Source organism: Lycorma delicatula, chromosome 1 (assembly GCF_047948215.1).
Source record: "Lycorma delicatula isolate Av1 chromosome 1, ASM4794821v1, whole genome shotgun sequence".
NCBI lineage: Eukaryota > Metazoa > Arthropoda > Insecta > Hemiptera > Fulgoridae > Lycorma > Lycorma delicatula.
In genome coordinates this window covers 226,706,331-226,733,396 of record NC_134455.1, presented here as the reverse complement: position 1 = coordinate 226,733,396, position 27,066 = coordinate 226,706,331, and the positions used below count along the sequence as shown (strand labels likewise).

The 27,066-nt window shown below is 36.2% G+C and overlaps 1 protein-coding gene across 1 annotated transcript in view; it reads right to left on the bottom strand.

Moving 5' to 3' along the window:
* LOC142317768 (pickpocket protein 28-like) overlaps positions 1-27,066 on the bottom strand; it is an 88,970-nt gene that overhangs the window by 9,913 nt on the left and 51,991 nt on the right. The window contains exons 6-9 of the mRNA XM_075354318.1: positions 12,770-12,968; positions 11,420-11,690; positions 5,938-5,997; positions 5,384-5,567 (exon numbers count right to left, since the gene is read on the bottom strand). Coding sequence (XP_075210433.1) covers positions 5,384-5,567; positions 5,938-5,997; positions 11,420-11,690; positions 12,770-12,968 — 714 coding nt within the window. The remainder of the gene's footprint in view (positions 1-5,383; positions 5,568-5,937; positions 5,998-11,419; positions 11,691-12,769; positions 12,969-27,066) is intronic.

Here is a 27,066-nt window from a genome sequence, read left to right as displayed (position 1 = left end):
GGGGGGGGATGTGCGGCCTGAGCAATTTGGGTTCAGGGAGGGCCACTTGACGACCATATAACTGGTTAAAACCAGTTAACTGGTTATGAACCAGTTATAACTGGTTAAAACCAGTTACATGGTCAACGACCATATAACTATATAAACTATATATAAACGACCATATAACTGGTTATTGAGTCGCCACTTGACGACCAATAACTGATTAAAATAATCGACAGTCTTGCCGGAGACGTGAATAAAAAAGGGTAACTGAAGCCGTATTTCTAGATGTAACTAAAGCCTTTGACAAAGTTTGACATATTGGCTTGCTATATAATCTCGCGCATTCGACGACTCCCTGTCGCTATGCAAACTGATACGGTCTTAGACCGATGATTTGTTGTACGCGTAAGAAGAACAATTTCCTCCACCAGAGACATTGCCGCTGGAGTCCCCCAAGGAGCAGTGCTTTCGCCGTTCTTGTACAAGGCCTACATCAACGATGGCATATTATTATGAATCCAGAAATGTAGATTATGCAGTCAAGAGACTCCAGAGGGCATTAGATCTTGCTGAGACGTTGCTCGAAATGGAAAAACCAGGGTCAACGGTGAAAAATCAGTGGCCGTGATGTTCACATATAAAACACGTACTCCAGCAAGGCAGCTGGGAATCTCAAGAGAGAAAATTCCCTTTGGGAAAACAGTCCAGTTCCTGGGAGTAGTCCTGGATAAACGGTTTACCTTAGGGGAACATGTTAAATATGTGACCCAAACGATAAAGGCTGTCAGGGCTTAACTATGCCCAGTACTGAACAGTGCCAGCCCATATCCTCTAGCGACTAAACTGCTCATTTTTCGCCTGTACATCCTGCCGATGCTTACCCGGTATGGGAAACATTGTTGAACTCCACGCGTCAAAATAAATTAGAAGCCGTCCAAAACATAGCGATACGGACGATATTTGGAGCAGCGTGGTTCGGCAGAAACGCTACTCTTCGCAACGATGCGGGACTACTAACCGTATCCGCGGTGGGGGTGGCGCAGGCGCGCCGACTGTTCGGGAGAGCGGCCATGTCCGAACACGACCATTTTCGGAACATCTGCCGAGAGGACCCTAAACCACACAGTGTAAGAAAACGGCTTCATGCCGTGTTAGACGAACCACCATCAAGAGGCGGTACGGTGGTCGAAAAATGACAAACAGGCTTAGGAGCCCCTACATCGCGTAACCTATCTGGAAACCGCGCTAAAACTTCGGCCCTGCAAACGAACGTATTCATAATTAAATTAAATTTTGACAGAAATTAAAAAATAAATCTGTACAACACTCCAAATCGACCCATGAAGAGGCGATAAACCGTACGTTTTTTTTGTTGTATGTTTCTGTTTCTTTTGCTCCAGATTTCACAGCCACACAGCGAACACAACACAGGCAATTGACTGCGCCACGCGGTCCCCTCAACCTCTTCCCAGACACACGTGGGTCTGGATGATTTGTTAATTATGTTTATGTAACTGCTCTACTTCTTACTACTTCAAACATCAAGGCGATCGCCGTTCCCAAACCGCGAACGCGAAATCAAACTCTATTGTAAGTTCCCCACTTCCTATTACTTTTCAAGAAAGAAGAGCATGCAGAGGGAACTAGCCAAGCAGTCACCAGCCGAAACCGCACATTGAAGAAAGAAGAAACCTGCACTTTCTCCCGTTCCGCCCTTCAGGGCCACGGGACTTTATTACGGTTAGTGGCGTGTATTTCGATTACTGCCAACTCTCGAAAAGTGCAGATCAAAGAAGAAAGAAGAAGTCAACAGAAGAATAAAAAGAAGAAAGAAGACCCACAATGCGACTCACTGCTACGGACTGGAGTCAGGTAGAAGAGCTCAGCAGAAAAGCAGCACGAAAGGCAGCCACAAAAGTAGAAGAAGATCTACAATCTTCCTTTCTACCTACCCACCATCCTTAAAACCTACAATTTACTTCAGGTAGCTCATGCGACTCCCTCCGAAGAAAGGGGCGCATTGCTTCCTCTAAATAACTAGGGCTCCGATAGGAGTATTCCTGCTAGCCCACAAAGTGCTAGTACCAAAAGGACTTCAGTGGACTGACTGAAGGGGAATAACACCGGGAGCACTAGGCTCAAAAGCTTAGTGTCCCACGGTTAGACCCAGTAAATAATTTTCACGGTGGTCCATACGGATAGGAACGCAAATCACCAAATCCGTCCATAAATAAAACTTAAAATTTATGATCGCCACTAAATAAACCATACCCCCCCCCACGATAACAGAAAGATACAGCAGCAAGGAACATTGTCCAGGCTCTGTGATCTGTGGGGAGAAATATTGAAACTTCCACCATTTCTTGCGTTCTGCTCCGTTCCGACCTCCGTGGCACAAGTGGAAGCGTCTCGGCCTTTCATCCGGAGATCCCGGATTCAAATCCCGGTTAGGCATGGCATTTTCACATGCTACAAAAAGTGTCATTCATGTCACTCTCTGAAGTAACACCTAATGGTGGTCCCGGAGGTTAAAAAAAAAAAAAGGCAGGCCTGTAGGTTATGTTACTGTCATTTTTTGTGAACAGAAATGTAATTTACAATGGTGAGTTTGTCGTCAGTGCCAATTTATTTCGTGAGTGTCGTTTTAGTTAAAATTTTTAATTTTACAGTGATTGTTCTAACAAAATATCTAGTGCAAAAGTATCATCAAATAAAAATTAATTTTCATGGTAATATACATAAAAATTTTGTTTCTATGCCTACATTCACACTTGCTAACCTAACCAATCCGGCAAACTGGATTTTGCCACCAGTTTTTCTAAAAAAAACTTTCTTTTATCAAATATGATAACTATGGAACCTCAGATACAGGAAATTGCATATTTTATGCAAGTTTATCAAATGATATGATCCAAAAATTTGTTGAATGTAAGTTTTACAATAATGAAGGTTGTATTGAACTATGTACTTTGGATGAAGGCAAGCAAGGATTGGCAGTGAAAACTGTATTGAAGTGTGATGTTTGTTTTGTATCTATAGAATTTTACAATTCTACTTTATGTAACACAAAAAAGTATGATATAAATTTAAAATTGTTTGTGCAATGAGGGCTACTGAAAAATATTTGAGTGCAGCGAATGTTTTTTGCGCACTGATTGATTTGTCCTCACCTCTTCAAAAGTTTGAAATATGTAATAAGATATTAGCTGAGGCAGTACAAGACTGTGCTAAAAAATCGATGAAACTAGCCACTCAGAAAGTTGTAAATAAAAACCTGCACTTCTGAAAAAATTCTTACATGGAAATAAACAAAATATGAATTAAAGTTTTAACAGTGTGATGTGGTCAAAAAATACCAAAAAATGTTTTTGTGAGACTGAATACTCTAAAATTAGGTGTGTATGATTCAATGCTTTCTTTCAGATCTAAATTAGGTATTTATAAAAGATTGGACCTTTAATTGTGTAGAAAGTCAGTTCATGTGCTACAAGAAATTGACAGAGTGCATTTGAGAAATCAGACAAAGCAGCCCAAAATATGACCAAAGAAGCTAGGACAGCAGAAGATTGAGAAGAAAAGAAGTAGAAGATAAGTATATAAGTTACTCTTAAAATGCATTTTGTGAACTTCATTGCTCATTTTTTTGAAAAATCAAGTTTTTTAGACAAAGGTACACTTTTCTCCAAAACTATTATAGACAGAGGGCTGAAATTTCATGGTGTATTACAATATTCTTCAGCTTTGGTATGACAGGTTCTGTAACTGATAAAAATTGAAAAAAAAAGATTTTTTAAGTACTTTTCCAAAAAAAATTCCATGAACAGAAATTTGCAATACATTTTATTGATTTTGCTACCAGTTGCTCATAATTGTACATGTGAAGGCTTGGAAAAATTTCAGCTTCATAGCTTTAATGGTTTCTGATAAAAATGTACCAAAATTTGCTTAATTTAACATGGGAAGTGTAGGCCCTTCCTGCCCTTTTAAATCTGCTTTAGCCCCACTTCTTTTCTTAATTTCTTAAATTTTTGATCAATATTTTATCATAATTAAATAATGATCACTTCTTCATCTACTCCTGAATATATTTAATAGTTCATAATTAAATTTTTAGATGCTTGCATCTCAAATTACCTATCATAATACTTAATACCAATCTCCATTTTTTTTGTGTCACTGTGTACCATCTTTATTAATGACTTTTAAAAGGGGTGTTCAATTATTGTTTCTGGCTCTTTTATTGTTAATATTTTATGCAGAATAATGTTTTTCGTTAACCTCTTTTATTTCTGTGAATACATCCACAGATATTTCCCTTTCTTTTTTCTCAAACTATAACATTCCTGTTTTCTATTATTATTTAGTTCTCATCACTTCATACATGGTTATTTGACCATTTGCCTTTTTCCACATATAATTAAAAACTTCCTTTCAATATTATTCTATATATGCTTTCATAAGAAATATTAATATTACTGAATTAGAAGTGTTAAATATTTATTGACAATATATCTCTCACAGCAGGTTGTAGTTTAATTTAAGCTTTTTTGCCAAAAGTTATGAAGATCTTTAAGATGAAAATTGTGCTGGGAATAATTAGGAGCAGTAGTAATCGAAATGATGTACAATAATTTGTACCATTTACCCCCAAACACATAATCAACATCAAGATGAAAGCATAAGCGAAATAAATCAGTATGTACAAGAGTTTAGAGCTATTCACTGAACAACCTAGAAATACAATAAGGTTTGACTTGGTAAAGATTTATTGCAGAGTAAATGAAGATCAAATTGGGCAGAATATGGAAATTAAAAAGCACTTTTGCCAGATTTAGTGTGTTAAATGTTTCATTTCTCTAGCTCAAAAACAAAATAAAAATAAAATGGTTAGAAGAGAATAAGACAGAAGGATATTAAGTTTTCAGAAATAAAGTAAAAAGAAATATAAATCAATGGTTGATACTGATTAAATCTTATTCTAATGATTATTTTAATGATCAAACATGAATCAACTCACTTTGAATAACCTAAGAAAATGTTTTCTAGGCAATTTTTAATTCAGCTGTTTTCTTAAAACAAATATTACATGTTATTGCCTTTGTCCATAAGCAATTATTAAAATTCTTCATCACAGCCGATAGTTCTAGCAGTATTATCAGTGGTAAATGAAGATACTCATAATAATTAGAAGTTTAATACAGACAAAAAAAAAAAAATATGTAACATAATAACTAATTAATTTAAATTGTTTTTTTTTTTTAATAACTAAATTTATTGTTTATTTTTTTAAACAAATTACAAACTTTTGTTACAGGTTACTAGTAATTTATCTGCTAGTAATTGTAATATTATTTATCTAAAAATAACATTGTGATTATCATGTAATTTCTATATTTACCCTTCCAAATCTAGGTTTGATGTGTTTGATTTGTATGCCATCATCAGTTTTTGCCATCTGAAATCAGCTTGAGACGTTTCAGCGTCATACTGTATGGATGAGCAGCTAGTTAAACAATTGCAGCTTGATGTTAACTTTTCATTTTTACTATTTAGAGATGTTATTTCATTCTCCACCATTTTTTCTGTTAATGAAGAAATAAACAAAAAAATATACAAAATCAAATAAATTACACAATACATAAGAACATAAAAAATTACAAATCATAATTTTCAAATAACTGATTTGGTAAAGTTTAAGAGTCTTGAGAGGTGCTAATTGTGACAGTTATATACATAAACAAAATTAATTTAAAAAAAATTGCTATTGTTTTTTTGTGATGACAATAAGTAATGTTGAGAAGTTGTGAATAAAGCAAGTTGAGCCAGATTTGACCAAGAGATTTGAAAATTTAAATTGATTAAGAAGGAATGGTGTACCTGGTGAAGATTGTCGGTTAACTACAAACCTTCAAATCTGTACAAAGTATACAAAAGGAAAATAAATACACTTACCAATAACAGTCTCAACACAAGATTTCTTCTCAGCCCCACAAATACGAGTATCATTAGAACCTGAAAATAAAAGAATATGTCACAAACACAAGTATACCAAATACTTGTGTAAACAACTTGATAAACGCACTACATAAAAATGTTGTATCTAGAAATAATTTACACTAAGAGTTGAATTAAAACTAAGAGTTGCCTACTTGATATCTAGCCTGTTGAGACACAGAAGACAAATGAAACCATAAAAAAAAAACTTAAAGCTTTGCATTTTGGGTTGTGCCTAAGGTAAAATTTTTGTCATGAATGTTAAATCATGATTTTCTTGATTACTTATTGATGCCATTACTATATGAGGCTGGTTTTGTCTAGTCCTCTTTATTATAAATATTTTGTATCTTCGAGTTCAGAACATAATGAAAACACAATTTTATTGTTATGACTATTTACTAGCATAACCTTTATCTAGTATAAAAAATATGAAACTTTACTGTTTAATTTTAAAACCAAAACAGCATAGATTTAGTAGATGATTAATTTAACAAAGAATCTTGAAGCTTTAGCAAGGGAGTACAATATGGAAAGACTTGTTTGGAGTATTCAAATTGGAATTTCTAGAAAAAAAGCCTTAGGTATGACTTCTTCACACCATCTGGTCAATTATAAATTAAGATAATCTGAAATTTTATATTGTGAAAAACAGAAAATATACTATGTAATATAGTGAACTTACAGTGGTGTTTGTCTCATTTCAAAAGTTATATTCTTGTTACTAAATGGCTTAGCAAATTGCATCTTATCATCATAATATAATAATTTTGTTAAAACAAAAAGATTTTTTGTAGGTGAGAAGAAAGAAACTAAATTAAATTCTTTACCAACATCACAAAAGAAATGTACAAGGACATTTTTTTTTTTTAGCTTTTCTAAAATATTTATTAAGAATTTGTAAGTAGTTGTGACAAAAGACAAATTTTTCCTGAATCTATCTATTGTTGTATTATGTTTTTCAAGAAAATTTAAAAGTCTTTTGCTGCTATTTTCAAATAATTAAAAATTATGATAGTGATAAAATCAGGTTACATTTTTTATAAAATAAATACAGAACCTTTTTGATGGAGAGGTATAAAGAAAGATTAAACCAGCTATTATACTGAGTGGGTATTTATGAAAAGACCAAACTAATGAATTATTCCTGCTGGTGTTCAACAGTAAGGCAGAATGAAGAAAATCTGCATAAGTGCAATCCAATGAGAGAATTAGTATGCTCAAGAAGATTTAACAATTCTACAGCAACTAGAAAATATTTCATTTATGAAAGATATGTTGATATTAAATTTGAAGAGGGGGAGTAATATTACAAATTTAAAAAAATGTTTCAGGAACTTTTTATTATCAGTTATACATTTACTCTTTATATTTAACACAAAATGTTTTATTTAATGCACAAAATGAAGTAAATTACTTATTCTTAAAATTAGGAGCCCTTATAGTTGGTGGGGAAGCTTGTAAGCTTTTGAGAACTAGATAGCTTACGTTTTAAATGCTAGCATCTATGTTGTAGGTACTATCTACAACATAGAAAGGATAAAGCAGTAAGAAGGCAGGGCAAAGAATATGTGTTCTAGTGTACAGTGAGAGGATTATTATATTCAGGGAGATTTAAAAATCTATACGAATAGCAATATTTCAGATTTATTATACCAAACTAATAAGCAAAAGATGAATTAAACAATATATATAAAGAAATAAATAATTTAGTTAAAATTGAAAAATAATGAAACTCTTATAATAATTGGAGAGAGAAGGGTAAGGAAAAGAAAAAAGAATAGCCAGGGATTGGCTTATAAACTTAATGGCAGAACCTTTTACCAAATATAAACCAATAATTGGAAATATAGGTTTTGAAAATTATAAAATATAGCCTACAATTGAATGAATTTATGGAATCTTAGGGATAATGTGATAGACAATAATATATAAAATGTAGTTCTAGCTTAAAGACAAGAATATGTGACATCATACAAAATGGTCGTGCAGTTAATCTTGGCTTGAGTTTAATTTGATTGTATTGTGTGTTGATTTTCCTGGTTATTTTTGCAATCAACTAGAGGTGGGACTTTAAATGTAAGTTGATATACATATTAGAAATTGATGTTAATACAGATTTTACCTCCTTGATCACCATTACTGCTAATACGACTCCCTTTCAAGGTCATTCAGAAGTGTCTGATCAATTGTAGCATAGTAAAGGTCATGTGTCATCATCTATCAAACATGGAATAGCACATTGTAATCCCCATGTGATCGTAGAGTTTTTGCCACTTTGAAAAACTTTCTTTTAGTTTCCAACATCTACATTTTATATGCCGATCTTTTGCTGTTTTCTTAGACCAAAGTTTTCTTCCATCCAATTCGAGTGCAAGGTCTTTTAACCAGACTGAATCACAGTGAAGTGTACTCATCTATTCAGTACTACAGGTAAACGGGCTACCTGTTGGTGGTAAGGATTCAAAGCATTGTGATAGCATTGGTTTTCCATCCCACAGCACTGGGAATGGTTAATCTGTTTTCCCTGAAGTTTCCAACAGGCGTGAACTTCGACTCCGGCTGCAGGATCTGAGATTCAAATGTTAGATAACAACATCAGTTGCAGTAGGCTGAGCAGGAAACACACATGAATGAGATTCAGACACATGTGTCTGAATCTTTCAGTTCATTTACTAGTGTCAACATATGATGGCGTTTAATCTTGATGAGACACACTACAACCACAGCAACATTTTGCAACAGGAAAATTAATTTGGCGTGATTTTTTGGTAAGATGATGGATATGCCTACCAGGTTGGGATCATTTTAATGTTGCACTGCACTATATGGAGGATGCTACTGAAAGTCTAGTTGTGTTATATCATATGGTCACGCAACTTCCAAAGTGGTGACCATAGGATTTATGTATGGCTGTAACAGTAACTGTAGTCTTGCTTGCAGCAAGTGTACTAGCGAATGAGTAAGTTTGAATTAAAAGTTGAACCGGTGTCTTTGCCCTGAACATCCCACAGATATAATGGTAATGATTGTAGGATTTACTACTTTTTGTCAGTTCTGATGGTAATATGTGGTAGTCTGGCGCCTTGAATACAGCATGGTAGGTCTTCATATCACATTTGTAAAATTTATCTATTGGTTTTAAGTTTGGATGTTTGTAGATCACAGCTGCATGACTCCTGGTGAGAAATGAAAATTTTTATTGTGTATCTAAACACTATCTTTGTTGAAAGTGATTGGTCTTTCTCCCATGTGTCATTGACTGTCCATCTTCTTGATTCCAAACACATGATTCATTTTTTTTTTGCAGGAACTAGGTTTGTTTTAAGTGCAACAACATATTATATACTAACTGAGGTTTACTGATCTTGTCAACCACCATCACACATCATTGGTTTCATCATCTAAATTTTAATTTACTATTTCATTTTGCATAATTAGTTTTCAGTACCAACCAAATTGTTTGTTATTCCATACTTCAGTTATTGAATAACTCTTTTCAAATTGAATTATTTGATGTTTTTTCATACAGAGACAATAACCCACATCCTCTTTTCCTTCACCCCATCACTCATAATGATTGTCTCATATTGCTTACTCCTTTTACGGCTGCCCTTGCCACTGCTCTCTTCATCACTGTCATTGAAACCTATCTTTTGTGAGATTTACTGGAGAACTTCTTTCATTTGAATTCTTTTTTTAGTTTTGAATGGCTATTTGATTTTCTTTAGCGTTTAGGCTAAGAGCTTACACAACGTTTCATCGAGCTTGGTCATATACATATAAGCCGCCATCTTTGCGCGTTTTTTTCTATACTTGCAGCTTTGCCACTTCCAACTTTAAGTTCATTCATCATTTTATTTTTTTTTCATTTTCTTCACCATAATAGTCACTATCTTATATCCAGTAAAATATGACTTACAAAGAAGATATTACTGTTAATGGAACAACAGACTAACATAACAATTAATATCACTGATGTGCTCTCATTATGTCATCACATGTCCTTGATTTTGTGCTAGAACTGTCATTATATATACCATTACATTTTTCTGAATTCAAGGTGCAATTGGATATAAAATTATGTGTATATTCATAACTCTTCAAGCTTTAGCTGTATTTCTTTCAGGATGTTATCACATGACTGACTTTGTGCAAAAAATGATATTTTATACACTACTATACAGCATTAATTGTTAAGTAGAATTTTTTAAACTAAATTATGGACTCTAAAACACATCCAGTTGCAGACATTTATACTGATTTAGTTGTGATATAGTTAAAAATTCAAAGAAGTAAACATAAACAAAAATATGAGATTCATACAATTAAAAAATAATGATATGAAATTAAATTTTAACCAAAACAAAAGAAAAAAGTTGCATAATGAAAACGTTAATAAATTAGAGAAAATAAAAAAACAAAAAAATAATTAAGGCGAGAGATAAGACGTTAGATAGGAAAGATGTTAGAAATTTGAATATGAATATATATGTTAGAAATGAATAACACAAATAATATAAAAATAAAAAAGGCCATGGAGATAGAAACGTACAAAAACATTTAAGAAATAAAGGTAATAGAGTCTAAAACAGCAATATACATTTGATTGAAATCATAGGTAGATATCAGTAAGAAATCATAGACATGAATCTGAAATCATAATATAGGATACTTCTTAAATTATCATCAGCATTTATTCTTCCTCTATCCTTCATTAGATTTGTCCTTATGTATTCATCAGTATACTCTTGCCACATGTTGTCTCTCCTTCTTTACCTAACAGCAGCCTTCTGTTTAAATACAATTCTGTTTGCTGCCTACATTACTTATTTTAGTACAGTTTGGATATTTTTCAACAAAGTTTTTTCCAATTTTTTGTAGTTTCATCGAAAAACTATCTAAAAGATAGTTTGGGGTGTTTGTCCTTTGTTATGGTAATTAGTTTTCTACCAAATCTCTTGAAACACTTCAGAATGTAATATCCTGAAATTCATAAGGAAGTGAAAATTAGGTACAATAATAGTCACAGAAATTGTATGTAATGAGTTAGTTCTAATAATTAATAAGAGAACTCCAATTACATTAGCGTTATTTTGTTTCTATGAGCAAAAACCCAATCTTTTTATTGAATACTGTTGGCATTTAATGAATTGAGTCCAGTGTTCTCAACTTTTGTGAACTAAGGAAGTTTTCAGCCTTATTTTGCAATGGCCTAGTTGAAAATTGAATGAGCCTTTGTCTTAGCATTGTCATTTTACCTTACTTCATGCCCTTAAAATTTTCAAGAAGCTACTTCCTGAGATGTTCCAGGTGTTGCAGAACCATCAGGTCTACTATTTACCTAATTATTTTTGTTTAGCAGTTTTTATTTTTTCTCTTTTGATCCCTAATGAAAAGTGGATGACTAATAAGTATATTGAAATCATTTGTAACTTACGAGGCATATAATAGGAAACACATCCACATTCCTTCAAAGTGAAATGAGTTAAACACTCAAGTTCACAATTACGTTGGGTGTACACTTTGAAATATTTCAGTTGTTTTTCATGTTGAAAAAAACATTGTCGTTCATAAGGAGAGTAACCAGATAATGTTTTACTTGCTGTCATTATATCAGGCTTAACAGCTAGCTGAACTACTTGATTTAGTGGTACTCTGAAATATCTTTCTCCCACTCTAGGTATCTCAGCAGGATTATGAAGTAACACCTATGAAAAATAAATAAGATTTATTTATCACAAAAACTATAAACTTACCAATAAAAATTTCAATCAAATTGTTAAACAGATTCCTTGCTTACAACAGATTTAATAATATAACATTTGCACCTTAAAGTGATATGCAAACAGCAGGAAAAAAGAACGTAATAAAATTTTGTTTCTTTATCAAAAAAAAAAAAAACATAAGTGCGCAAAGCTCATTGTGTGAGTGTACTTATCAGAAAAATTTATTAGTATTAAAAATCTCCAGTTTTGTCTTGAAAATTATTTACATTCATTTTCACTGCCATCAATGATTAATGGTTAATCATTGGTTTCATCATCAAAATTTTAACCATTTCATTTTGAATAATTTGTCTAATGTTAGCCAAATTATTTGTTATGTCATACTTCTTAAAACAGTTATTGAATAACTCTTTACATATTTAATTATATGATATTTTTTCATACGGAACCAATAAACAAACTGAAAAGAAGTTTTATAATTATTCCTGATGGAGTTAAGTTGTGATTATTATTTAACATCCAGTTACTATAATTTTAAATCAAATTTAAAGGATCAGTTAAATTACACATCTAGTGGTTATAACATAAGCACCATTCCTTCTGATACAATTCCATTGTTCACCTTCTCTGGAAAATGCCCTAGATCAATAAACTTGTCATACTTGAGCTTACAAAAAATCCCTAAACTTAGAAATAGGCATATAAAATTCAGATTCTGAAATATAAGATAACATAATACATAAAATAAAAAATCACAACCATATCAATTAACATCTAACTTTAAAAACCATGCTACTAAAAAATTAAACAAAAACCATGTCACTCTATCTCACTCAGAGGCTCTCAACTTTTGAGATTAGTAGTAAGGAATAGTATGAAGGGGACAGTAGTAGTAGGATCTTGAGCTAGTCATACTTAAAAAACAGCCTATAGCAACACTAGTGTTGTTATAGGCTGTTTTTTGTAAAACAGCCTATAACAACAGGGGCATGTAAATTAACTCATTTACAGCGAAGAAAAATAAAACTTTTTTAAAAATATGTGTGATTGTTTTAACAAACCTTAAAACCCTGAACTGCCCCACGACATGAATAATCCAAATCTTTGTTATACGCCATCATCACTATATTTAATGAAGACTTCTTTCCTGCATGTAAAACTCTTTGAGGATAAGTTTCAAATTTTGAGTTATCTAAGTAGCCATTGTCTAAATCCCAGTTTAGTGATTTTGGTAATGTTTTCAGATGTTTTGAGTTGAGGCTGGAATAAATAACATTTATTACAAATATTTATTTTTTGTGACCTAAAAACACGAACAAATGTTAAATAGACTGTAAGTTAGGAGAAAGAGTTAGGAATTAAATTTTCATTTCAGAAATTCAACCTAGTGACACATTCATTAAACTGTATTTTTGATACTATTTTTATTTTGCATCTTTAACCATTACAGTTTTTATAAATATCAACTTAGCAATCCACAGATATATCAGTGTCTTTGTCATAGATATAAATACAAAGATTATGTTTTAAACATGACAAATATTTGCAAATGTGTAAATAAATCAATTTATTATTGTTATTCGTCCAATGATGAGATAAATAAATACAATGTGTTTTTTAAATTATAAATTGAATCTTAAGCAAAACTGTAAGAAAGGATGTTTCAAATTAGAATTTTCTACTTAATGAATGCCACTTACTAGCCTTTTGGGTAATAAACTATTAACCTTTTTGTAATTCCAAGAAAAATATTAATGACAAAACCCATTTCATAATAGAATATCTTTCAGTATTAATACGATTATTAAATTTATATAAAACACAAAATAATACAATTTAATCTAATTTAGTTTCTACACTTAAACGAATTAATATCATATGTCACTGATTTCTACAATGTTTAAGTTTTTCTTTGTGACTAATATATATTTGTAAGGAATGTAGCTTTTATACTGACAAAAAAGTATTAAATAATAAAAACAATTATAAAAATTAAAAAACATGACTGCCGAAAAATAAATAACTTGGAACTAAAATAAAGAACACAAGGTATGGAAATAAAGGACTGAATATCATACAGTATTTAATTAAATAAAATAATGGATGACTAATCAACTTTCAAACAGTTTTAATTTGTTACATATATTTTTCATGTTGTACAAATAGAAGGCATTTAAGGTTGTGTAATGTTTAAGTTCTCACCAGGTCTTACATCGATAAGAAAATGTTGTCCTCCAATGAAAATATTTAAATGCAATTGGGAGGCTGTTTAATACAGAATAATTGCTATTCAGAGCTCCTTAATATAGAACAATTAGTACTATTCAGAGCCCCCCCCACTACATTTATTTATTTTCATTGAAGGACAAAATTTTCTTATCAATGTTAAGACCTGGTGAGAATTTAATCATTAGACAACCTTAAATGCCCGCTATTTCTACAACATGAAAAATATATGTAAACAAATTAAAACTGTCTGAAAGCTGATCGGTCACCTATTATTTTATCTAATTAAATACTGTGTAACGATGTTTAGTCCTTTATAAACATACCTTGTTTTCTTTTTTTTTTAATTCAGTTTATTTATTTTTTGGTAGTTGAGGTTTTGTATTTTTGTAACTGATTTTATTATTTAATACTTTCTAGTAATCGTCGAGAAAAATTCACAATTCGAAAACTTATGTTTATAACGTATCTAATGTACTGAACCAGATGAAGAAACTGTAAACAACTGAATTTATTTATTTAACCAATCTAAACTTACTGATTTCTCAATCGGTTGAGTTCCTTGAGAGACTTTTTATCGTTTGGATCATACTGCAATTTTCTTGGATCCAAACAACTAATGACTAAATTGTCTCACACGACTCAATGCAACGAAGGCCTGGCCCTTGGCAAAGATATGAGTGCTCAGATCTACAACAAGCTCTAGGGTAGTTCCCTGCAGTTTATGCTCTGTCACAGTCCAGCGAATTTTAATAGCAGCATATGCCATTCCATTTTGCCCTGTCCCCCTGAAGAATCAAATTCGACAATAGTGAGCTCGATGCTCAATCCAATGCCAACAACATTACTTCTGATCGTACAGTCATCAAACTCTACAAAGACCGTTTGTGGGTGCTCACTGGGCTCAAGGTGGTCTCGGTGTAACACAGGCCATTTGATTTTTCTGAGTATATCAGTTAATTTTTTTCTTGTTTGGTTCCAACATGATTTTGTGTTATACTAGCAAATATCCCCTTTTGAATTTTTAAAATCAGAAGACTAGTTTGAAGATATAATAACATTTACCAATCGAGAGTGTACCTGACTTAGATAAACCCCATTTTACCCTGTTTGTTACCAGTTGATGGTGTTACTGGTCTAGCCTTTTGCTTACATAATTGAATGTACTGCCTGACAAAATATCATATGACTTTTTTCTTAAATATTTGTAAATGGTCAATAAGAAGAAGCAACACTAACAAATAAGAGCAAGAAGAAAAAGGACATGCTTGCTTACATGATCAAACATACTGCCCGTCAAAAAATCATAAGACTTTTTTCTTAAATATTTATAAACAATAAATAACAACAGTAACAACAATTATAAAATAAATTAATAGATTTTACTACCATAATTCATTCATTGTAACTCATTTCACCATAATTAATTTTATCGTAGCAGTTCTTAAACACAACTCTTTTAAATAGTTAATGAAAATACTATCGATTTAGAATCATACATATAATTTTTTGTGACCTTTTAGTTACAATTAAACATATGTATATACATATTTATATAGTTATAAATATTTGCGTAACTTTCCATAATGTAAAACTGCTACAGTGGAACAAATATATATACATACATACACCTTAAAAACATTATACTCCTTTTTGGGCAGTCATGTACAACACCTGAAAAAAAAAAAAACATTGCCCTTTTTGTTCTGGTTTGGCTCCATCATTATTTTGTATTATACTAGCGAATACCCCATTTGAGTTTTGAAAATCGGAAGATTGGTTGCAAAGATATAACATTTCTGAATAACCGTTAATTGTTAGATAGAGAGTGTACCTGTGTATGCAAAAGTTAGCCTACAACTTACCAACAAATACTCCATTTGAATTTTGAAAATCAGACAATTGTTTGCAGAGATATTATAAGAACACCCTATTGCACCCCCCAAAACATCACCCCAGGGTCACCCTGTTTGTTACCAATTGATGGTAATGATTTTTCTAGCCTCCCACAAGTGTTTGCATCACCTCACCACACTCTATCCTCACAAGCAGTCCCCCATGGAAAGTCCATTCTTATTAACCAGAGATCTTTATTAAACAGAAATTTTTTTAAATTTATTAAATTTTATTTTAATTAACATATATTTAATTTTATTATTTATGTAGTATTATTCATTCGAATCATTCAGTTTAAACCCAGCTTACACAGTGATAGAGATTCACGGTTCATTAATTCAATTCATTAAAGTTTGGGCAATGCTTAATAATCTCCACTACTACATATATATTTATATAAATATATATAATATTTATATAGTCTATGACAATCGTGTTAACATAAGGATTCCAATGTAGGGCCATAAATTTAAATCGGTTTGGCCATTAAGCTGCTACAGTGGAACAAAATACACCCTAAATACAATACACTGCTTTTTGGGGAGTCAGATAAAAATACTGATATCAAAATTTGAGTGTTATGTTGACAGACAGCAAAGAAGATCCTAGAATTCTATTTTATGTAAGATAATATAAAACCAAATAGAATTAGATGTAGACATATATATATATATATATATATATAGAATGGCGTAAACTTGATATCTCAAATTAAGTTTTGGTTCCACCTCACGTATCTCTTGATAAAAATAAGCAGTAGTGTTTTTTGAAAATGAAAATGAAAGTTTGAGAAAGTAAAGGACTCTGAAGTTCCTGGATTAATTTCAACATCCTGTGAAAAAATTACACTTCTCAAGTTTTAGGCTAGCAAGTAAAATAGTACTTACTATTGACAAGTAAAACGTTTTATTTATTCGGATTGATAAAAACCAAAATAAAGTCAGTAGAGTGTGAAAAAAGTTTGAAGAAGTAAATGTAGTATTGTATAAATAATGGTTTTTATAAAATTTATTTTATGAATTAATATAAATACAGTTCTGAAAACATAGGTCAACAAAAAAAAAAAATAATAATAATTTCAAACTGAGATAAAAGTAGGTGAATTAGAATGTATTTTTTATGCTGAATCTTAAAATGAAATCAGTTTTTCTTTATCACCCTCAGTTTTTAGGTATGACCATTTAAAATATTGAGAAACTTCTTAAATAATAGAATACAAAAATAATATTTACAATTAAAATTACTACTTTTATTTTGCAGACATTTACATATAAATTTTAATTTCTTTTTTCTTATTTTCCTTTTGTGTTGAGTGAAGTCTTCTCTTTTTATCATTCAGCAGTAGTCACTCATCATAGATTCATCACAGTTGCCTTCATAACATTGTTCTATCTGCAATATATCTTGGTGGAATCTTTCTCCTGTTCGTTGCTGATGGTCACCTAAGTTTAAAGAGAAAACGTCTAAATGGGAATGTAAAAAAGAATTTTCAATGATATTTTGCTGCCTAAATTTTTGTAGTTCACTAAGAGTTCATTTATGAGCTGATCATGGTTTTCAGTGTTTTTGTTTGCAAGAAATTCATTAACAACATGTTTGAATGACTTCCATGCTGCTAGTTCTGTAGGGTTCAGTTGGCTGTCATATATTTTCACGAATTAATTTTCTTATTTGTGGCCCAATGAATATTCCTTCTTTTAATTTGGCTTCACCTAATTGTGAAAAATCCTCAGCTAAATATTTAAAGCCCTCTCCATCTTTGTCTAATGCTTTTACAAAATTGTTCATCAGGCCTAGTTTTATATGTAGAGGTTGTAAAATAATACGATTTGCTTTGACAAGCAGAATATTGACAACATTTTCCTTTTTGGGGTAAACTGATTTCTTTTTGGCCAGTCTTGATCTGGCATTGTGTTGATCTGTATTCCAACTATCCCACAAACACATGAAACCCATATATTTTATAAAGCCACTCTGGATACTGAGAAGAAGCACTTTCAGGTCAGCAATGATTCACAATCAGTGTTCATCATACTTAATAGCCTTTAAAATTGTTGACACTTTCATATATTTCTTTCATTCCTACACATCATGTACTACCAGTATAGAAAAAAAACTTATTCAAGTTATGTAACAACACTGCCTTTAAGCTTTTTTGATGAGTCTATAAGTAAATGCCAAACATGATTGACATATTCAATGTCCAGTTCAAACATTAGCCCTCTAACATCATGGCAGGAAAAAATTAAACCATTTCTTCTAAAGTATTTCAATAAATTTTCATTTTGATTTCTATATACTGAAATTTTAGTACCCTTAACAAATTCCATTCTCTAAGACGTGAACCTAGGAGTTCTGCATGTTGTTTCGACAACATGCAGTCGTGAATTAGGTTACTCAGTTCAGGTGAGGTTCAGTATCTGATTTTTCTATCTATTGAAGTTGAGGATTCATTGATTAAGCCTTCTGGGGATTCAGAAATTTCTTTCTAAAAAGTTGGATCAATTGGAATCAGTGAATCAACACCATGAAGTATTGGTGTCATAGCTTAATGAACATTTGAGTATGCAAATTGTATTTTTATTGTTTGAATTAAAATAATTAACATTTGTTAAGAAAAAATAGCAGTCATCATAATGGTTAGTAGGCTCTCGTCCAATCATAGGTACACAAAAAGGCAAATGGTCTTTTTTTCTTTTAACCACTGGGTTGGTTTAACATAGCACTTGATGCTACAAGAAGCCCAGGACTTACCTTGGTCTCCCAAAGGACAGTAAAAATAATTTTTCAAGCAGTTTCAGCAGATTTGATGCTGGGTTTCACTGGTGACTTTTCATGAAAGAATTCTCGACAAATGTAACAAAAAATATTTGGAGAATTTTTATTCATTGTAAAATGAATAAAAATTATATTATTCATTGTAAAATGAATAAAAATTATATTATTCATTGTAAAATGTTTTAATGAATAAAAGTAAATTGAAATATTACAGAAATACTTAGTTAATTATAAAAATAATTAAGTTTTAATTTATAAATATTATTTACTTAAAATACTTCATAAAATTGTTTCACCCTGGAGTGCAATAAAACACACGCATACACAACTTAACAAATCTTGACGTTCATTAAAATAATACCAAAGGTTGTTCTGTCATAAAAATATTTCACTAAATTTATGGCATCACTATGAAACAATATATAATACGTATACGATTAAACCATTACCAGAACTAAAGAACACAGCATACCAAGAGCTGAACTCATACTGAAGAAAATTTCATGTTGAATACTAATTACTTGACTCACTGGCATGTCTATACATGTCTGGTTTGGCATGAAATGACATCAACTGTTGTGTATCAAGTATAGGTCTACAGCATGCATCACAATATAAATCAGATGTGAATAAGAAAGCATATAGATGTACTAACGTATCTGTATTATTTGTTACACGAATTATAAAACGAATAAATTTAAGAGGTTGTAACTTAAGAATGTTCTTTGATGGGTTGTTTTGAAGTATGTATTCAGATTCAGCATATAAAATACTATATAGAACAACTACTCTCTTTTCAGTTCCAAATTTTATCTTGACCAGTGTAATTTACAGAACTATAAGCAATGTTAGCTTGAACAGTCATGTAAATGATTTTTAAAAATTGAATATTTTCACAGAAGATGTTAGGGATATTATTTCTCATCAGATTTCTTCAATAGCTTGTCATAGTATCCTAAAATGCTTCTGTGTAATTATAACAATCTCAAAACTACATTTACAAACAATTTATCTCTGTTGGTCACAGAATTCCATTCTAAATTGCCGACAGAATTTAGTTATAACTTCCACATATGTTACACATGATTTATGGATGTATGCCCATTGTTCCCTCCCCACCCCACCAGGAAGCGGGACTCGGTCTATACTCTTACTGCCTGACAGCACTTGTGCAGTATAGATAACCTCACCATACTTCTTATTGCACCACGTTTCTAGGTTCGGGATTACCTTCCTCGTCCACGCTGCCTTTCCTCCAGTCTTCCACCTGTTACACCAAATGCACAGCATATACGCCAACATCTCTGCTCTGTCAGTACCACCTTGTCTTTCGATCCTCTCTTGTATCAACAAACCCACCGAGGGGACGGATGCCAGCACACACACACACACACACACACACACCTCCTCATAGGAAACGGTCCTGTAGGCCAAGACCACACCCCAACAAAGCCTTACGGTGATTGCTTTGCAGTCGCTGAAGATTTCTCCGTCGTTCCACCGTCATTCTTCAAACTGGTGCCGCGAATAATAAGGTGGACATCATAGCCACTATAATCACCTTGCGCTTAGACGCCTTCGGAACAACTTGCGACGACATCAGCCTTCTCAAAGATAACACGGTCTTCGCCTTATCACAATTACACAATTATCTAGGGCATGTTTGCTAAATCGACTCGCCTTGTCGATGGTGACACCTAGGTATTTGACTGTGATCCGAGATTGCAAACAGTACTCGCCTATCCTTAAGGCAATATGGCCAACCCTTCTCCTACCCGTCAGGATGATAAATTCACTCTTCCCTGCTGCAATGGCGAAGCATGTCTCTTCATCCATGTGTCAATCACCGCCAGCCCATCATTGCCTTTCTCCTGCAGTTCTAACTGTTTTCCCGCTGACCAACACAGTCAGATCGTCCGCATAGAAAATAGTTTTCGTATCCTCTGGTAGAGGAAGATGAAGTACACCATCGTAAAAGATTTTCCAAACGAGGAGCCCCTGGACTGATCCTTGCGGGATCCCTATACATCTTAAACCGCAGACACCCACGTTTCGGCGGTCACAAACCTGTCTTGCAAATATTCCTTTATTTGCTGTTGAAGGTACCTATTGATGCCTTTCTCAGTCAAAGCCGCCATGATTACATTCCAGGGATGGATCCGAACATCTACTACAATCAACATCAGCAACCGCCGAGTCCGCCACGTGCTCTGTCTGACTGTTGCAGCCCAATTTATCACTTATTGCACCACCTGTACGGTAGACCGGCCTTTCCTGAAGCCGTTCTGGTTCAGGTTAATGCTCTCTCCAACATCCAACTCAGCGACAATCCGATCCGCCTGTACTCGCTCAACCATCTTTCCTCAAGGGAACCAGGGTGATCCGGGAGTTGCGTCGGAAAGAAGCCTCAAAGAGCCACTGGGTAACTGAGACCTTGTCTAAGATCCGGCAGGTCTTGGTGGCCGGTGATCGGCTGTTCTTTGGATGGACCTCTCTCAGGGTCGTCGATTATACAGAAGTACTTCAGTGCTTCAAATGTCAAGGCTTTGGTCACACCTCTCTCTGTTATAGAGTGCAGTCGGAGATGTGTGGTCATTGCGCCCTTGCTGGGCACAGAGCAGTTAACTGCCCTGATATGTCCGCGCCAGCAAAGTGCGCTTCTTGTGCCTTGGTGAAAGGCTATGATGCTGGACACCGGATAGGGGGGAAAAAATGCAGCTCATACAACATAGGCCGGGCGAAGTTCTTATATAATACGGCGTATAGCGGCGCCTGAATTGGGGGAAGCTTTCGAGTACGGTCGTCACCATATCGAACGCTTGCGCCTGGGGTAGGTAAACCTGCATCATTCCCGGGCGGCCACCAATGAAGCCATGAGGATTCTTAAAGAGTACGACCTCGAGGTCCTCTTGGTCCAGGAGCCGTCCACGGTCGGGGATGGGGTGGTCGGCTTCCGCGGGGCAGATGTTATTCATCTCGTAGGGAACGGCCGCTCTCTGCAATCGTATTCGGCTCGGTCTCGTTGGGTGTCTTCTGGATGCCTTAGTTTTATGATGAGTAATTCACCGTCGGGCGAGTCACGAGGGGTATGCTTGATGTTGTACTGGTTTCGGGATACTTCTAGCTTGGATGAACTATTGATGACTTGTTGGCGAAGTAGGGGCGGATTCTGGACGGTCTCCCGGGCATCAGAGTGCTGGTTGCTCGGAACGCTAACGCCAAGTCTTCCGCTTGGGGTTCGCCACTCTTCGGTTCTTTGTGGTTTGCTTGGGACTCCAGAGGCGCTAGTCTCGTACAGTTCGTTGAAGTCAGGAACCTCTACTTGCTTAACGAGGCAGAACAACCGCCAACTTTCTCTTCTGAACTGCGTTAAAGTTACATCGACGTCACCTTGGTGACGGGAGATCTGCTTAAGTGTACAAGTAGTTGGACTGTCTGGCCCGAGGCCAGTGTGAGCGATCATAGGTTTATAATCTATGAGATCGCGTACGGAGGTGGTCTAAGAGTTCCAGATCCGGATCGCTATAACCTAAGGAACCTTTCTTTTTCCTGTTTAGCCTCCGGTAACTACCGTTTAGATAATTCTTCAGAGGATGAATGAGGATGATATGTATGAGTGTAAATGAAGTGTAGTCTTGTACATTCTCAGTTCGACCATTCCTGAGATGTGTGGTTAATTGAAACCCAACCACCAAAGAACACCGGTATCCACGATCTAGTATTCAAATCCGTGTAAAAATAACTGGCTTTACTAGGACTTGAACGCTGTAACTCTCGACTTCCAAATCAGCTTATTTGGGAAGACGCGTTAACCACTAGACCAACCCGGTGGAACCTAAGGAACCTGGATCGGGACAGACTCCGGCGCGAGTTCGCGCTGCCTTACAGGAGTTGGAATAGCGCATGGAGCACAGTGAGGAGGTGGAATTAATGGCTGAAAAATTCGGTCGGGCCATCAAGATTGACAGCGATAGGGTCCTACGGCGGCTACTCCCAATGGACGGACCCTTGAGTAGTGGTCAGTTAAGAGAGTGCCTGGAGCTGTCATGACCTCCTTATTCGGGAGGCCGTCTGTTGATCGCAGGTGGCGGCCCGAGAAAAGGTGGTGGTGATTCTCTGACCTGAGTGTGCTGCGCGCAAAGGTGAGATTTGCGCGTAGAAGGTACCAGCGTCGCCCCCTAACAGGGAATATCGTTGATGACGTGCGTGCTGAGGGCCTGTGTGTCTACCGATGCTTCTGTAGTTAATACGTTCATGCCATCCAGGAAGCCAAACTCAAGTTTTGGCATGGCTCGATGCGCGAGTTGCAGCGCAGCCCCTGGCAGCTCGCAAAGTCATGTTACCGGCCAAAGTCATTGCACTTGCTGTCCTGTGTTCAATGCGAGTTTGTTGGTCGGGATTACACGTTAACATCTCTGGTGACTTGTCAGGCGTTTCTGGATACTCTGTTTCCAGATGCTCCAGACGGTAAAGCAGAAGTCGGCGTCAGGGCAGGTGAGACACCATACCCTGGCGTGTGGGCTGTGGATCCCGTGGATATAGACCGAGTGGTTTATCGAATGGCACTAAGAAAGGCATCGGGTATTGACCAACTTGAGCCGGATATTTTCTATCATCTACTGCCTGTCGTAAGAGAGCCGCTTGGCAGGCTGTTCTCGAGGTGTCATAACTGAGGTTACTTTTCGAATTTTGAAAGCTGGCTTTGGTGAGGGTGCTCTTAAAATCAGAAAAGGATCCGAGTGAGGACGGCTGTTATCGACCCATCAGCCTCTTGCCAGTTATCGGCTTGTTGCTTGAGAGGCTGGTTGTGGAACAGCTCTGGGATTGCATCGATATGAACTGTCTTCTAAATCGAGGCCAATATGGTATCATGCAGAGGTTGGCACCGCTTCATGTCCTTGCCGGGGTGGAAAGCGCTGACTGTAAATAAGTTTTGGCAATTTTTGTAGACTTTTAGAGGCAGCATTTCCTTCCTTCAGTTGAATTCTGTCCTCTATGAGTTGGAACGTCGCGATTTTCCCGTAGCCCTGCAGGCCGTAATGCGTGACTGTTTGTCTAACCGTACGGCTGTGTTTAGAGATGCGCATCTGGCTGTGGAAACATCCATCACCAGGGGAAGCCCGTAGGGTTCCGTTCTCGGTCCCTTGCTGTGGAATATGATATTTGACGGATTTCTGGAACTGACATTCCCAGAAGGGGTCACGGCCCAGGCTTTCGCCGATGACTGTCTCCTCTTAGTTCATGGTAATTCACAACCACAGCTAGAAGACCGAGCGCAGGCGGCTTTGTCGACCGCGGAAGGCTGGATGGACATGCAAATTTTAAAAATTTCTTTGCCAAAGACGAAGTATATGCTTCTCAAGGGTGCAGACAAATTATCGTACAGTCGTAACCCCCACATTAAGTATACAGGCTGTATGATCAGCCGAACTGAAGTTCATAAGTATCTAGGTGTTTTGTTTGATGAGAAGTTGCTGTTAAGCAACCACATTAGGCAAGTAGTGGCGGATGCCGTCTCTGTGATGCAAAAGCTTAGGAGGATTGCTCAGAAGGATTACGGGCTGTCGGGCTGTCATTTGTAAATGGTGTACCGAGGTTTCTTCAAAAGTATGGCCTCTTATGCTGCGTCTGTTTGGGCGCATAGGTTGGACAGAAATAGAGTACTTATTCAGAATTTAAGGAGTGCCCAGCGCAGAGCCTTAATAGTATACACTGGTGTTTTTAAAACAACTCCTACGAGAGTACCATCATATTGGAAAAGGCTCTTCCAATCGATTTAGTGGTAAAAGTTCGGGCGGCCATGTGGAAGTTGCGAAGAGGCAGGGAAGCCGAGGTATTTGGGATGCGGTTCGAGCCGGGCCTATACCAGAGCCGAACGGTGATCACAATGCACCGGTTCTAAATTTCGTTCATTTGCCCCTCTCTCGCCTGCGAAGCATGACTCGCGATGGATGCATGACAGCAAGAATGACATACCACTAAGGGAAGGTCCTTGTATAGATTTATACAGGATTTGGAAGGATGGTATGCGTCTGTTTCGCTTTTATTGGCAACGCGTGCCCAGTTGCTCTCCAACCACGCGAAATTGAACCAATATTTGTGTCGGTTCCGCCTGGCTGCTGATGAGCTGTGCATCTGCGGGGAAGTCCAGTCGAACGAACATATGATGTTTAACTGTCCAGCTCTTGGGAGGGGCCAAAACTCATGCAACCCTGGAACTTAGAGGTCAAGGGGAAAGTTGGCCACTCATAAGCTGTGAGTCAATGTGGCGTGAGCCGCGATGTCGGACCGTGTGGGTATTTTTTGATGCCGTCGCTTTGTTCAACCGGCATCAGTAGTTTATTTAAGGGAAAGACTCCTAACATCGCTGTTGTGGGAAGCTTCTCGAAAGTTATGGCTGGCGATCAGCCAATTAAAGATACAAGCACTTTAATATTAATGTACAGTTACTTGCTAGCATTCAGCAACTTGGGCGTGGTAGTGAATTGCTCTCTTTACTAGATAAATTTAATTTACTGAATGTCATATGTATTTTAGTAGTTGACAGGGTGCGCTTATTCATTTTAGAATTTATGACAAATGAGCGGTGAAACACGAAGCAAGTAATGTGTGGCATCATGCTTAGTTCAGTCACGCAATTAGGTTAGCTCTAGGAGCTAGTTAGGACACTGGTCGCTAAGTTGTTTCGAGGATTAGTAGCCGTTTGTCGCACAGACATTCGATTTTATGCTTTAGGGCGACCGAATGGTGTGGTGGCGGGAGAAATGCCATGCAAATCAATCCCTGCTACTCTTTGGCAAAACAACTAACCGGGCCTCTTTCCAACAAATTGGAAAGGACCCGCTCTCCATTCCCTCATTCACCATCTCCACAATGTACCATCCCAACCCCGAAGGAGGAAGACACCTTGTGACGTTACCGGTCTCCACACCACCCCCTCAGATCCGTGCCCTGAGGGACTTTACCGGAAGTCATCTTTAGACCCTCTAACTGATTATATCTCAGTCATCAGCCAGGCCTCGGTCGGAATGCCACCGATGTAAATGCCTCGGCAGACATTTGCATCCGAAAAATACAAATCAAAATTTGCCTTCACGTAGGCCTCAACGGAAATCTTCACATCCAACCTGACATGATTCTCTCAAACCTAATCCGCGGAAGCGCGGACCCCACGCCTAGTCCTAATTTGATAGCACCGTTCGTGACTATGAATGCCTCAGAAAAAAAACGAGTTGAAAGTTAAATCAGTGCTTCACTCATACCGATCAAAATTATGTTTTACGCAACATAGAAATCCAGACGTACACCCAAATAATTCGACCAAATTAAGTCACCTAATAAGAGGAACTTAACTTAATTCCGGTCCGTGTAGGAGCCGGGGATAATCCCCTCACCCCTACACCGTCCAATCATGGAGTATCGCGCGGCATTACCAACTCACAATCAGAATTGCCACCGGCGGAACGAAGCTACGCCCCTGGTCCCAGGCTACCCATACTCCGGCAGCGCGGCCACCCCCGCCAGCGGGAGCCCCAAATCGAATCATACACAATACCAATGGCGTGGACGATGCCACTGCGCCTGCCTCCAACCAATCCAATGCCTAGGCTGGAACCCTAGCCTCCCAGAATTCTGCCACGAACAAATACCTCGACCAATTCCCTCTGCAGACCTACACACCGCAAGGTGCGAAGAAAACAGGCCGCTATAGACCATTCCTCGCGGATCATCCAGTTAAAACGGAGATCCAGAAAGTAATGTATTCTCTCAAGTTCCCTAAAAGCTCGTGAACGTTCGATCTCATATCGGGGACAGATATAGAGGACGTGGTCCACTCTATCATCAGTCCCACAATCCGGCGATTGACTCGAATCCACCTAACGAAAACTAGCCAAACTTGCTCGAAAGGCACCATTCACGGAGAGAAGCTTGTGATATCCCGATTGGGGGAAACCCATCTAATCGCACCTACATCAAACACTATAGCAAATATAACATGCGTTAGCGATCTGGGGAATTCGTCTCACCTGACCTGCCAAGACGCAAGACCCCGGTCTTCAATCTCCTGCTTTGGTTCTGACGTCAATAGGTTATTTACCTTGGAATTGTACCGTTACATACGCTCATTAGTGAAAATATCTATTGGTTTGACTCCGGCTATAACACACAGACTGCCTCCCACGAGGAGACGCTGGGCCGGTAGGAAAATGTTCACGTAACACCTAAATGTCAAGCGGTAAGCCCAGACAGGTGCAGCATATACCATAATAGCCTTACTGCCACCTTTGTAAAGGATACTTATAGTCCGGTAATTCAACCCCCAATCGGGATTGACTACGGATTCCATAAAAAGCATCAGCGGCCTTTTTTGCTGCATACTGTAGATGTTCCTTGAGCCGAAAATTCTTATCAAGGATAATACCCAGGTATTTTTAAGTCGTAACGTACCAAATAGGGA